Here is a 14,307-nt window from a genome sequence, read left to right as displayed (position 1 = left end):
CTCTCCTCTCCTCTCCTCTCCTCTCCTCTCCTCTCCTCTCCTCTCCTCTCCTCTCCTCTCCTCTCCTCTCCTCTCCTCTCCTCTCCTCTCCTCTCCTCTCCTCTCCTCTCCTCTCCTCTCCCCTCCTCTCCCCATTTGCAGACAGCAGGCATTGTAGCACTCTGCAAAGAACTGAGTGCTGCAGTGGTTTCAGGCTATCTTTGCAATCCTGTTCTAATTTAATAAGATTAATGACAGAAAATTAGTCAAGACAAGCATTTGCCTGTTTCGTTTACCCTGCTGTAGTTCAAATTATAGGTGGGAAGTGTTTCCCCCAAGTACTACTTAATTAGTAATAAGTAGAAGGGAAAGTAAAAGAAAAAAGCGTAATCCTTTGGGGGGGGGGGGGAGGTGTTGGGGGGGAAATATTTGTAGCTCTGAGGCTTTCCTGTTAGTACAAAGGACTGAATTTGAATGATTCAGAGGACTATATAATCTGAAATTTCTCCCTTGAAAATGAAATGTTAGAAGAAAAAAACCCCACACAAAGTAGCTAAACCTCTGAGTACACTTTGCAGTCTATTTCAGAGAGAATCGGAGAGAATCAGTCTTACTGCAGCTGTACATTTCACTAGTTACAAAAATGTAGTAAAGTTTCTCATTTTGGCTAGAAGACATAGTCCTGACATGTGCTAATGACTGGCTATGACAGAGTGCTATGCTATCTTCTTGGAAAGACTTTTTTAGTCTGTCCTGGATTCTCAGCTGTATAAGTTAATGTGAATTGTTAGAGAGACAAAAACAAATTAAATATTTTTAGTTGGTTTAGCCAGGACTGCTTTTCTTCCTGTTACCTATTGCAATATCAAGATGTGACAGCTAAGACTGTTACATTTGCAACTTTCCTTGCCAAAGCACAAAGTGGGGATAGTTAAGAGCTCCTGCACACGTGCCCTGTGTTCTCAGATGTGCTATGAGCTCTGCCAACTGCTTCTTGCCACAACAGCCCCCCTGGCCATTTACTCCATCATTGTACCACAACATTGGGAAGCTGTGCCATCACTTACAGCAATGGAAAGGGCTGCTGGAAAGTTCCCAGGTAAGTTTTTGAGACTGCAAAATTTCATAATGCCTGAAACCTTGCAAAAAAAAACCCCAAAACCCCAAACCTCAAACAGTCAACCAACCATCTTTGAGGAAGGGAGATGGCAAGAAAGCAGCTGTCCTTGCTAGAAGCTCATTTAGCAATTGCACTCTGGTGCTCTGGTTCTTAGGTACCTCATAAATTGTGAAGAAGTAGATCAATTGAACTCATCAGTGGGGTCCCAAAATGCTAAAAGGGAGGATTTTGCTGCCAGGCTCTTCCTTGAAGAAAATATATTCAAACTGGAGGAGGTGGGAGCAGAGAGCCCTTGGGGGTTTCAAAGAATGTGAGAGGTTACCAGCTGGCTGGACAAGAAGCCAGCAAGGGTAAGAAGCGTGTGTGTGTGTGTGTGTGTGTGTGTGCTGCAAAAGCATGGTCTGAGCCGACACCTAGAAAAATTATGGAGGTTCTTAAGAAAACTTTCCAAATCCTGAGAAATATTTTACATCTTGTGCAACATGAAAGATGAATGATGGCTACGGGATAAGAAGTGGGTCTGTTGTGACACAATCCCCACCCTGGGAGCAAAGGGAATGAATGGCAGGTTTGTCTGGCTAGACTGTATCTAAAACGGTCAGAATGACACCACTGTCCAAATGAATAGCAACAAAATGATCATTAACACCTAAAATATCACCTCAGCACCCATATGTATATCTATTTATATATCCCCTGTAAATGGCTGCAGGAATTAATTATATTCATAGTGAAGAAAAATTTCAGAAGAGACATGGGGATTAGCAGCCCAAGTTGTGTTTCTAAACTAATTTATATTCCTAAAATCCATGTTGCTAGATGCCATGTGGAGTCTTATACAATCTTTGAAAATTACCTTTACTGCTTAGTTAAAAAAAAAAGCAACTATGCCTTTGCACACACAAAATACCTGCCCTGAGTCATCACTTGGAGTCACACTGCAAAGCTTCCCTGAGAGGGAAACTTGTGACTGATTCAATCCAAACACTGAGTGGAGTAATCACCAACATGAACGATATGCAGCCCACCATATGGAGCCATATGTGAGCAAAAAAATTAAACAAACAGAACACAAAATTTTGTGTGTTAGGACCAAGCAAATCTAAAGTAAGCCTTTAATATCCTTTCTGTAACAGAAGCTATTCATAACAGTGCTTTCACTTTTATTTGTGTAATTGTTGTTCTTTTATTTAGGCTTTCTCAAGGGTTTAATTTGCTTTCTGAAAATACATGCTGAATTATCAGTCTTGAGAAATGCTGAGACTTCTATGACCAACACCAAAGCAGGGACTTTAAACTAACAGAAACATTTATTGACATCAAAAGGAAATGTGATGTTGGGAACATCTGCAAATAAAGACATTCAGCAAGGTAGTGACCTATATATTTAAGTTTCTAAGTTTAGATAATCAAAATAACAATAAAAATTTTAAAGTTGTTCACCAAACTTCATTCTTACTTTTGCAAACACTAGACAGGGACAAAATAGTTCCAAAAATCCCAATAATTCTTATATGAAGCAACGAAATCCACAGCACATTCACATTAATGCTTACTAGGGAGAATAAGCTTATAAACACAAGAAAAAAAAGTATGGAAAAAGAAGAAAAAATAAGAAAGACAAGGCAATTATTAGATCTTCTACTGGATCCCCTTTACCCTGTCAAACATCACTGCTGTTATGGCATGTGGGACACTGTGTGATCATACAGGGACATATCGCTATCAAGAGATCCTAAAAATATGAGGAAAAACTTATTCCCAAACCTGAGCTTTTGGGCTAGAAATTCTATTTATACAGTCTCTCTCTCCTCCATCAGATTTTTTTCTGGAAGCTGATGCCAAAAATTGAAACCAGACTAAAAACTCATTGAGGAGAAAATGTTATTACCTCCCCAGCCACCCACTGGCTGTTCAAATAATATTGTATATATCTGTGCACTTCTGCATATTTATTGAATTTGTCAAGTTTTTGTTCCCAAGTAAAACTTATTGGCCCTGTCAAAAGTTCACCAGCTGCACAAGTGACTTTGATGGCCTGAGGAACAGCCCTGGCTCTAGCGTCATGGAAGAGCCTGTGGCTTTCCTCTCCCTTTTCCAGCTGAGATCGGTATGTTGATGCATGGGGCCCAGAGAAGATACAGAAGGAGGGAAATTGAAAAAATAATAAACAATAAAAATATAAATTACAGAAAGCGCTCACCAAGCCATCCTGGTTTTATTATATGGCCTTGAGAAGGAATTTTGTATTTTCAATCAAACTATGTGGAATATGCATTGTAAACATCCTGCACCCACTGCTCAAGATTTTTATGGCTTAGTAGGAGAAGAGTTAATAGGAATGTTGAGTGGTGTGGCTGATGGGCTGTCACGTGGAAAGAACAGGGTCGGCAGGTGTCACCTCTTGCAATTGCAGAGGATGGGAGCAGGACTGTGGGGATCTGATGGCAGACCGGGCAGAAAGAGAATCAGGCAGAAAACTCCTTTTGCAGCAGGGTGATGAACAGCATCCTGGTACTAACATCTTTGGAGGGGCATCTATTGCCCAAGGTGGCGAGTGAATGGGAGAACAGATACTGAAGACTTGGAATAAAAAATTAAGATGTACCAGCCTACATTTTTTACTTATGATCTGGAAGGCAACACTAGACAGAGCCACTGTGGCAGTCACTCTTGTCCAGGAGGTCCCACATGTTACACAATTAGAAAGTGAGGAGAAAAAAAGAAGAATGTAGAGAAACGATACTCTGTAACACAGGCAATGCAACAGGCTAGAGATACTCAAGTGGTGGCTGCTTTCTCAATATTCACACTTACACAATGGTTTTCCCAATGTGCTTAAATGACTTCTCCACAAATTCACGGACACTATGGACCTCTCCAGTGGCTATGACAAAGTCCTCAGGCTCATCCGTTTGCAACATCAGCCACATGGCCTGCAGAAAGACAAAGTCAGATTCATTGCACATGTAAGAGGCATCTTTGGTACATGATATTGTATTACTGCATTTTTGATTTGGAAGTATCTACATACACACAAACCCCCCAGGCTGGGGAAATCAGCACTTTCCTATCATGGTGGCTATTAACCAGTTCAGTGCAACTCTGAAAAGAGTTCAATTGTCTCTTATTATAGAAAACAATGCTGTATTTGATTTTCAATTTGTTTCACAGCAGGGGTTACTGCAGGGGAGACTTTAATATGTTTACTTTCGAACACTGAGACTTGGTTAGTGCTTAAGAGCACAGATTCACTTGTTTAAAGCACTGCATGAATTGACATCCACAGATATGGGGAAAAGAACAAAATTTTGTAATGTTTCAATCTGGAGTGCTGTTATAGAATGATGTCAAACACATTGAATCATGAAAAGATAGGTCCTTTTGTCTCTTTCTTCTGTCACATTTGTCTAAGTTAAGATTTTAATTAAGCATTAGCAATTAGAAAGGTTAACTAAGAATAGTCAGCAGTGTATTTGATCAAATTAGCCTGTTTTTCCTGCTGAATATGTGCCAAATATTATATGTTAAAGCACTGTAGCAGAAAAACTTTCCTTTGACACAGGAATACAGAAAACACTGGCATGTTTGAAACCACTGAATGAAACCAATGAAACCAATGAAACAACCATTAACAACATTTAAACCAAAACTTTATGGGATTGTCAATGTATTTCTGTTTCAGGGAAGCAGGTTTGGTTCCTGCAGCAATGTCTTTCACAGTCCCCTCCCATAAACAAGTAATGATGAATAAACACTATCTCAGAGGGCTGGCGGGAAAGCAGATGGAAAAAGAGACAGGCAAAGACACATCTAATTTGTCTGAGGTATCTCGGCAGGTATCTTTCAGTTTTCTGATGTGTAAGCCATTGCTCTACTGAGTGGACTATTTGACTGGTTGGGAGCGGTAGGCGGACAGAATAATTATTACTTTAGATCAATCAAAATGATGTAAACACCTCATTTCCTTCGGAGAGGAAAAGGGAATACCTGTATGGCACGATCCTCATTTAATAAATAACCAGAAAAGGAAAACAAAATAATTCAACTTTCTCTCCATATGGTAAAAAGGACTGTCATCTTCTGACTGTGTAATCCACAATGCTATTTGCATTGACCTCTTCACATCAGCTTTAAACAAAACAACTTTAGTAGGTCCCTTGGTGGTAGTGGATACTCTGCAAATCAGATTAATAAAAGCTTTGGGACAGCTCAGTTTCTCTTGGTAAATACCACCTGAAATATTCAATTTTCCCCCCCACCTTATTCTTAATAAATCAGTGTCCAGCACAACAAGGTGATACATTCCACTTAAATGGTTCTATTTGCAAGTAATTTTTCTTCCCAGTTATTATTTTATGCATCTTCCAAAGTTTTGACAAGATTTTATTAACATGTTCCTTTTGAACCTTTTTGCTTCTTGAACGTGCATGGAAAGCTGATTTTTGGGCAGCTGCTGTGTAAGTCCTTGACATTAATTGTGCTTTAGGGATATGACCTGCTGGGCAGGACAATGGCAGCAACTTTATTTTTCCTTTCCAGGGCTGAACATCCCAGCCAATGACGCAGAAATACCCGACTGGCTGATGAAACTCCTCATGTGTGGAGGAGATGTCTTAACTCATATCTTTCGTATGAGCTTTCTTGGAACATTAGGGTTTCCCTGATGATTTGAGAGGTCACCGTAAATCACCAAATTCCTGTTTCTTTACAACTGGAGATAAACTTGTAGGATGCACAGTAGTGGAAGCTCCACAGAAAGGTAAAAAGAATATCTAAAATAAGTAATTGACAGTTCTGGTTCTCCCAATCTGGTCCCTGATTTTACAGACCTTCAATTTTCATTAAGCAGCCCAGCTGAAAACAACAAGCTTTCCCTTATGAGAAGGCACTATCTCAGTGAATAAGGATTTCCAAGATTAGACAGTCGGTCAGAGTCAGAATCTCTAGTAGCTCTTCTGCTGACTTTAGTGGATGGTTGCTGCACATAATGAAATCAAGGTCTTGCCTTTCTTTGTTCAAGAAAATACTGTACTATTAGTTAAATCTGATATAGATGTAGCAACCAAACCTCATCTACTGGTAAAAATCACCCCCTATCCTCAAAAGCCATGTAGGTTGACTGAATATGCAATATTATCATAAGAACCTGTTATTAACTACACACTTTTGTAAAGTAATATTAATATGTGTAAGTAGAAGCAGGATCAGACTGCTGATAATTTTTTGCCATCCCTCCACTTTCAAACACCTCAGTATTGTAATTCATTGGACACAATTTAGTGTGGGTGCTTTTGTTGAGACAGTCAACTATTCAAATAATATTTAAAATATTTACACATTAATTTTGTGTCTTAATATTAAATAGCATTGGAAGTTTCCTTCTATTCTAAAATACGCACTAAATTGAAGGAAACAGGTAAAAAATACCAACAGAAAACCCAGCCTTTGACAACTGGTCCCACCAAGTTTTATGTATTTGGATATATCAACTCTTGTCTACTATTTAAAAGACCAACCAATCACCACCTTAGAAATACAACTTAAATTGCAGCAAATTTCTGCAGAATCAACTCAACAATGATCAAACGATGCAGATAGAATTGCTAAAAGAAATTTTTGCCTCAACTCCTACCAGGAAAGAATGTTTAGATTAATGATTACTTGAGAATCTATCACTCCTGTTTTTGATTTTATTTTTGCTGGCATTCACAACCGTTGGCACTTAAAATTACCTCAGTCAAATCACGTATGAAAAAAATGAACGTGCTAGAAATTACAAAGTAAGTGATAGCTCTTCTTTGGTTTGAGGAGGGTGACCAGACACTTGCTTTGAACAGGTCTGCATAAACAGTCTGTAAAAAACTGCAAGGGTAAGTTGGATGATAGTCATATGTTTGAACAAGATCTGCATTCAACTCATTATTTCCACAGGTACAGCCCATGACAACCAATGAGAAATGTGTGTACAGGCAGTAGCTATATGCTTTCCCTACAGCAAGTGCCAGGAATGTGCTTCCCTCCACATCAGACTAATAAAGGCCCTTGACCTATCAATTTCTAGGCATTTCCTTTAAGAGTTCATATTGTACCAGACTCCGGGCTGAGAACGAGAGGAAAGGGGGAGATACAGCTCCAGGTTTATTTGTCCTTATTGAATGGCTTACTGGTTTTAACAGAGGGGAAAAGCTTTGTTTAAATTTCCACTGAAAGTAATTAATGGTTATTGACTGGCAAATGAAGAACAGGTGACACTCTGAATTAGAAGATAAATGATCTCATGTTCTAGCGTGATAATGGGTTAGTAATTGCTACAAAGCCTCAGCCTAGCGCGTCCCATCATAATGCTAGATCATGTCCAGAACACAAAGGCCTCTGTGTGAGAGGTATTCAGCCATTCACCTCCCGATACAGCTGCAGAGTGATTTGCTCCATTTATTCTCTGATGGACTGCACAACTGAGGCAAAAGTTCACTCATTCTCACCTTCCTGTTCACATGCTGAACCACATGACCCATGACATGGCTGAATTGGGATAAAAACATTGCCCAACTTTGGCTCTTGGCTATCTTTTAACCATTGCAAGGTCATATAATTTAGGATTTCTTTTCCGGTGCAAAAATGGTGAATCATGGATTTTCCTATATTTCCTTGTTAAGGTTTTCCTGGATGGGCTGACAGCAAGTAAAGAAATTACTTGTGTTTGGTTCTGCCACCCTCTTCCTAATTTTTTGCATGATGCAGTAAACAAAATGCAAGCAAATGTTGAAAAAGAGGAGAATACTACCATGGAAACAATTCAGGCTTTGGTGCTCTTAGAATAAAGCTGTTCCTTTAAAGGCAACTGAAACAAAACATATTTTTCATACTTGAACTCTTTTTGGCTCTGGTCTAGTGACTCACAAAGTCTAAAGGCAATACGATGTCATTTACATTTAGAGACAGAAATCTAACTGGAGAGAGATATGTAGCAAATCTAGCAAGCGGACACACTTTTATGATTATGTGGACTAGGATATCTGTTCTGCGTGCCTGAACTACAGCCTCTGCCAAAATCTTTCCTCTTTCATCTTTTCCTTCTTCTGTATGTAAACTCCTGCTAGTAGTAAGCATCATTTTCAAGTAATGTATCCAAAACATGGGCAGGTCTTCTCCCTGACCAAATTTCTTTGCTTACATAGTCTTTGCACCTGTGCTAGTGAAGGGGAAAACCCAAGCTGGACTAACACATCCACCATATAAGTACATTCTGTGCATGCCACTGCCATTAGGATTTTGATATGTCTCCTTGTCTTGAGCATCTGGAGTATGTTGTAGATGTGTTTCACTATTAACTTCCAGTCCAGCATCTCTGTGAGAAAACATTTATTAACTGGGCTGTCATCCATGGATAACAAAGACTCAGTAGTTGAGGATATGTTTAACTCTATGTATTTGATACCTTTCTTTCACTATCTGCTCTAGCATTGTATATTGCTAGAATGGGCTTCTAATCAGGTATCTGCCTATTTATGAGAAAAAAAGAAATACAAATCCAACTTTCTGAGACTTTAAAGTACAACCAATGATTTCTTCTTTAGAAATAAAGGCTGATTTTTCAAGAGAATAAACCATTTTCTCATATCTCATCTGATGCAAAACCCAAAAGAGACATAAGTGAACAGAGACACAAAGTGATAAATAAAAAATATTCCTCTTGGTACTAATTACTGTTGCCCTGCACAGCTACACAGCATTTTTTTTTCCCAAGCTCTATACTGTCAAAAAATCTTTTGCACATATTTATAGGTATTATGCAGAGAACTGACTTCTTTGTATTTGGCATACACACATACACACAAATCAAACCAAATCAGTAATGTTTACTTTAGGAGATGGAACAGATAGTTGTAGCTTGATGCAGGGTGCATTGTCCATGTGTTCCAGAGACAAAGAAGCAGAGGCTGGTGAATGTCTAGCTCTACTTACTTATCACTTGTAGAGGGCATGGGTTACCTCAAGGCTGTCAACAATTAGGGAACAATTTCTGACTAAGTTAGAAAACATTACCACCCAGAGTGACCCGAGTGCATTATCACCATTTATAGAAATCCTCTCTTTACAGTATTCCATACTCTATTGTTTAGAAGTGGGTAGAAGAATTGAGTGGGTTGGACATGGTGCTCTCTTGTGATCCCAAACCTAGCTATCCTGCTGGGGTCACCACTGAGAAGGAGAATTGAGTATTTTGGGCCAAAGCATGATGAGCCTTTACAGGGATGTGGTAGCAAAGGAGAACCTTTTCCCCATATGGCAAGCACAAAGGCCTGGCATGACTGTTCTTCCTGCATGCATCATGAGGGGCCATTCCCTTCGTGCCACAAAATACAGGACTATTGTATCACCTCCTTCTCTGCATTGTCCCAACTCAATTGCACTGGCATGGAAAGAAGCTGCTTGGCATCTTCTGTGCTGTGTGACATGGGGAGATGTCATGCCCACGCACTTCCTGCCTGCCTGGATGTGAAGCAGTTCCAGATGCCATCACCCTGCTTTTCCTGACACAAGCCAGCTGACTGGCTGTGGTTTCTCAAGCTGCCACAGAAATCACCACAATTGATGATTGTGCCTTAGAAAAGTGAGACTGAGGACACTGACTCAGAGCTCTGAACCCAAACTGACTTCCAGTTTATCTATTTATTTACTTTTGGAGGGGCAGGGAAGGAAGAAGAGGTGCTATGCTGGCTGAGTCACCCATATCTGATTGACTTCTGCAACTGTTTAAAGCATAGGTGTGTACTGGGTGTACCTAGTAGGCATGAGAATGTCTTATATAAGGAGATTACATAAATACACAGCCATATATGCATATATTAGTCAAGAGAGGGGAAACAAGATCTCCTTACACACGTTCTACACAGAATAGGGGCACAGCACACGTGACTGAAAAAACACTAACAAAGCTCAAGTGCAGAAAAAGGTCTTGTGATCAGAGTAAAGTATAAAAAAACCTGGAAATCAACACAAAACCATCGGGCATGATACCATATTCCCTGCCACAAAGGGAGTTCAGTCTAAGTAATGACTACCGCTTTAGTACTTGTTTCTGATGATGTTATAAGGCAAGGTAAGCATGGCAGGAAGAATCTTGCCAAAGAAAACCACAGGGGTGTGCTGCCAGGCATGATGATATTCCCAAGAAGCCAGTGGCAGCAGGAATATGGAAGTATACATAATCTATGTACTCCTGTGCTTTTTTCCCCTAAAATACAACTCTTGCTCAGTTAGTTAAAACTTAAGGGTGCACACCCAATAAGCAAGCACCTTACTATGATGTTACAGTCTGTATTTGAAAGGCAAACTCAAGTTCATGACTGAAGTCATTGTCTGTCATTGCAACACTTTTCACTAGTTCAATACTCTCTCAAAACCTGCAGCAAAAGAGGTACTGTCCAAGAAGTGCAGGACACGTGTTGCTTCCTTTCCCCTGAGGAGTCATCATCCTGTTTTCTCAAAACACCAAAAATCACAGCATTGGTACAAGATCTATCGCTCAAGGAATCTCCATTTATGAAAAACACTTCTGCACAGCATTTAAGTATCTATGAGATCTCATAATTTTAAATACCTTTTTATATTCTTCTTCCTTAACAGTATAATGCTGAACATAAAGAATCCTATGTCTGTGTACAAAGCTTTCCTTTAGCGTTGTCCTTTCTACTCATGCAGAGGAGACATTGAATGCTTATGACATGGCAGCTGCTTCCATTCAGAAGAGCAATATTTGCAAACCATAGACAGTTACATCACTGACAGAAAAGGTATAAAATGAGAACAGATTTGAGATGAAAACGTCTTCCTCTGAGAGGAAAAAGACATAATTCGATAAAAAGTAATGGAAAAATTTCCTTAAGAATCCCCCAAAAGTAAACAAACAACAAAAATGACTTCTACTGATATACATAGTAGAAATCTCTCAGTTACAGAGATAATATGCCACAACTAATTTTATAAGCATTCTCACAGATTTTTGAATTTACAGTTGACAAATTGTCACAGAAGCAATTTGAAGTTTGCTTGCTGATCTAGTCAAATCCTATGGTTTGGTTGTAGATGTGAACTCGTTCAGAGCTGAACTGTGCACAAATCCATGATTTTTTCTTTCAAGTTAAAAGAGTACAACTGATATACTTAAAGATAATAATCCAACAATTATAAAGTTACTAAGATAATAAAATACCTGATAATCTTTGTGGAGTATCTTGAATGAAAACAATATCAATGTCTTCTGAAACAAAAGCCCTCACATCTGTAGGAAATACTAGGAAATACTGTCTAACTTTTCTCTTGTAAGCAGATAGGCCGATTGTTTTACAGATCTCAAGGAGGACTTGTGAAACTTTAGTAGGCAGTTTTATTAATAAAAACCACAAGAATTATAATCCAGATAAACCTTAAAGGTCAACCTTCCCTGTTAATGCAACATGATGTTTCTCACATGCGCCTCAGTTGAACACAAAGTTCCCATTGTGTTATCAAAAACTAGATTGCTGCTTCTTTTTTTCTTTTTCTTATGCCACCAAGTGTCAAAATATTGTTCTTTCAATACATGGAAGTATTTGTATACAGTTTTATAACTGATCTTTAGTTGCTAGCTGGAGGCAAAAAAGAAACAGTAAAGCTGCCTGTTGGGAAACTTCACCAACAATGAAAATTAATATGGTCCTCTTTTCCTGCCAAAAAAATTTGAACAGATTTTTAGGTCCACAATGGTTTATTTATTCTTCAAATGGTTAAATTGGAAGTGACATCTGTGACACAAAGTAATTTAACTGAAAATCTACAGAAAGGACGCATATGTGCTCGGCTTCTTTCGTTTTAATTTTGCGGGATATTGTCAAAATTGCTAACAAAGGGATGCATTAAATACTGTTTAAGACAAAAAGGAAACCAATTCAAAGCTAAACAGAGAAAACTGAGAAAAAAATTGAGTTACAGAAAGTCTGTGTGAGTTTTAACCACTCAGATTTGTATTACCTAGACAAGTCTATAGAAAAAGTACGTTTCCCAGGCTCCACCTAGCAGACAATTCTGAAAGATATTTGACCCACTTCCCCCTCCCTTTTTTTCCCTTCCAGAATTAATTTTCACTGCTATTTTTATATGAATGAAAGACAAAATACCTCTTCACAAAGAAGCAGACTCCTATTTGACAGGATTACTCACCACTAAAATGAAGGGTTGTACCCAGGTTGCGGTGAGGGCAGAGAAGTCTTAGGGACCTGTGCCAGCAAGGACTGGTTGGGGCCATGATCTAACCACAAGAAAACAGACTAGGCTTTCAAGTCAAGTGCTGGCACGTTTACTGGAGCAAAACGATCAGCCCTAAAATAATGATCACAATGTAGATATTGATCACCAAATGTTTACAGTGCAATATTTGACTACGAAAAGATTCTGGCTCATACTTCTGACACTTGTTTGTCTCCTATTTCTTTCCTGGATTGCCTAGACACTTACAGCTTAGTGCAAACTGACTTGATCCTTTTGATAAAGGTCAGAGGAGCAGCACAATCCATGGATCAAAGTACTACTGACCTCCACAAAATCAAAAATGTTGTTATCTGTACCAGGATTCTGGTAATTACTTTCTCTCTCTCTAAATCTTTCTTTCCTTTCCATTCCTTCCATCTGTGAACAGTTGCCTTTTCAGATTGCTAGCTTCTCCACTGAAGGTTTGAAGTGTGCAGGGATCTTCCCAGTGCTTGTCCAGAAAAGGGCTTTGACTCAGGTTAGACCACTAGTAGTACTGTAAAAAAGGGCTAAGAGCAGAAGAGAACTGCCAGAGTACAGGCAGATAGGTTCAGAGACAATAAACCAATACTTAATAATGTTTATACATGTTCGAGAGTATAATAATTGGGAAAGAAGAAGAGTAAGCTTTTAAGACAGTAAAACTAACAAAGCAAGAGAACGGAGGCAAAATTTTTGAACATAGGACTTGGTTTTCCTTTTGGTTTTTTGGGTATTTTTGTTTGTTTGCTTGTTTGTTTGTTTTTAATAAATACAGGGAAATAGAATGAACTAAGAATATAAAAATAGCCTGAATTCTGTAATTTACGTTTCCCTCACAAATTTCCAGAATTCTTGCTTCAGGTTTTTAAGGCTAAGACATTTTTTCCTCAGTCTGCTACCAGTTTCGAAATGGTGAAAGACTCATGAATAATAATCTAAAATAATTGACTTGAAATGTTAACTTCCTCACTCTTAAAAAAACATTTACTATTCACTGAGGTTTTATAAAATTAGAGCTGTCCTTGTCTGAATAATCCATGTAAATAAAGAATGTACTACCTTTAACATCACTGAAACTTCACCTTCTGCTTCTATTCTAGTTTTCAGTCCACTGGAGTTGGAAGTAAGAAAGATTTTCAACATTAAGTCATTATTACTTATGAGGCAGTGGTAAAAATGGACAGTAGGCACTGTTTTACTAACTATAAAAAGCAATAAGTCACCTGAAAAGCAATCAAGATGCTAAAGTAATATCAATGCTGTTTTCACGGAATTTTTCTTTAAGAGTACATTTCAGGTGACAACATTTGGGAATTTGATGCTAAATGCTCTCAGTTGACCACAGACAGAGTCAAGAGCACAACCTCGATGCCTCGGGGATAAGGTAATGCAATACAGGGGATTTATTTTCTTTTTTATTTTTACCTCATGTCACTAGTTCAATTTTAGGCCAACGGTACTCAGAACCACCACTACGTGATACAGTAGCTTATGCAAAGAGCCTAGTGGTTTTAACCCGAGCCCTAGGACAGAGGAATCCCCCTGACAAATTCACGGTGTTCACACAAATGCCATAGGGTTAGCATTACTGTTGCTCTGACCAAGTTCCTCCACGCTCAGAGTCAGATACCAGCTTATGGTCTATGCCATCTCAAATTTGACAAAAAGTCAACAGTCAAACAAGCCCAGAAACCAAAGGACATATTTTAGACGCCTGTCTGTGCAGTACAGATGTGGAAAGGCAACAGGAAGATTTCTTTTGAGCATGCTCAAAACCACATTTGTAGAGTACTTTACATTGACCTTCCCTTGGCTTATTCTGGTCATTCCTTTTCCACCATCATTAGTAATTACTACTCCTGCAATGACAGATAGTTACACCGAACTCTGTCAGGGAAAGTGAAGGGTCTGCATGAAAACTGTAGATATGGCTG

At 38.8% G+C, this 14,307-nt stretch overlaps 1 protein-coding gene across 2 annotated transcripts in view; it reads right to left on the bottom strand.

Annotated features, from left to right (window-relative positions):
- Window positions 1-14,307, bottom strand: part of GMDS (GDP-mannose 4,6-dehydratase) — a 417,125-nt gene that overhangs the window by 77,526 nt on the left and 325,292 nt on the right. For both annotated transcript variants that reach the window (XM_061995859.1, XM_061995860.1), the window contains one exon: window positions 3,917-4,035. In XM_061995859.1, the coding sequence (XP_061851843.1) occupies window positions 3,917-4,035 (119 nt within the window). The remainder of the gene's footprint in view (window positions 1-3,916; window positions 4,036-14,307) is intronic.

Source organism: Colius striatus, chromosome 4 (genome assembly GCF_028858725.1).
Source record: "Colius striatus isolate bColStr4 chromosome 4, bColStr4.1.hap1, whole genome shotgun sequence".
Classification (NCBI taxonomy): domain Eukaryota; kingdom Metazoa; phylum Chordata; class Aves; order Coliiformes; family Coliidae; genus Colius; species Colius striatus.
Note: the sequence above shows the minus strand (reverse complement) of the source record. Positions and strands in the feature narration are given on the sequence as shown.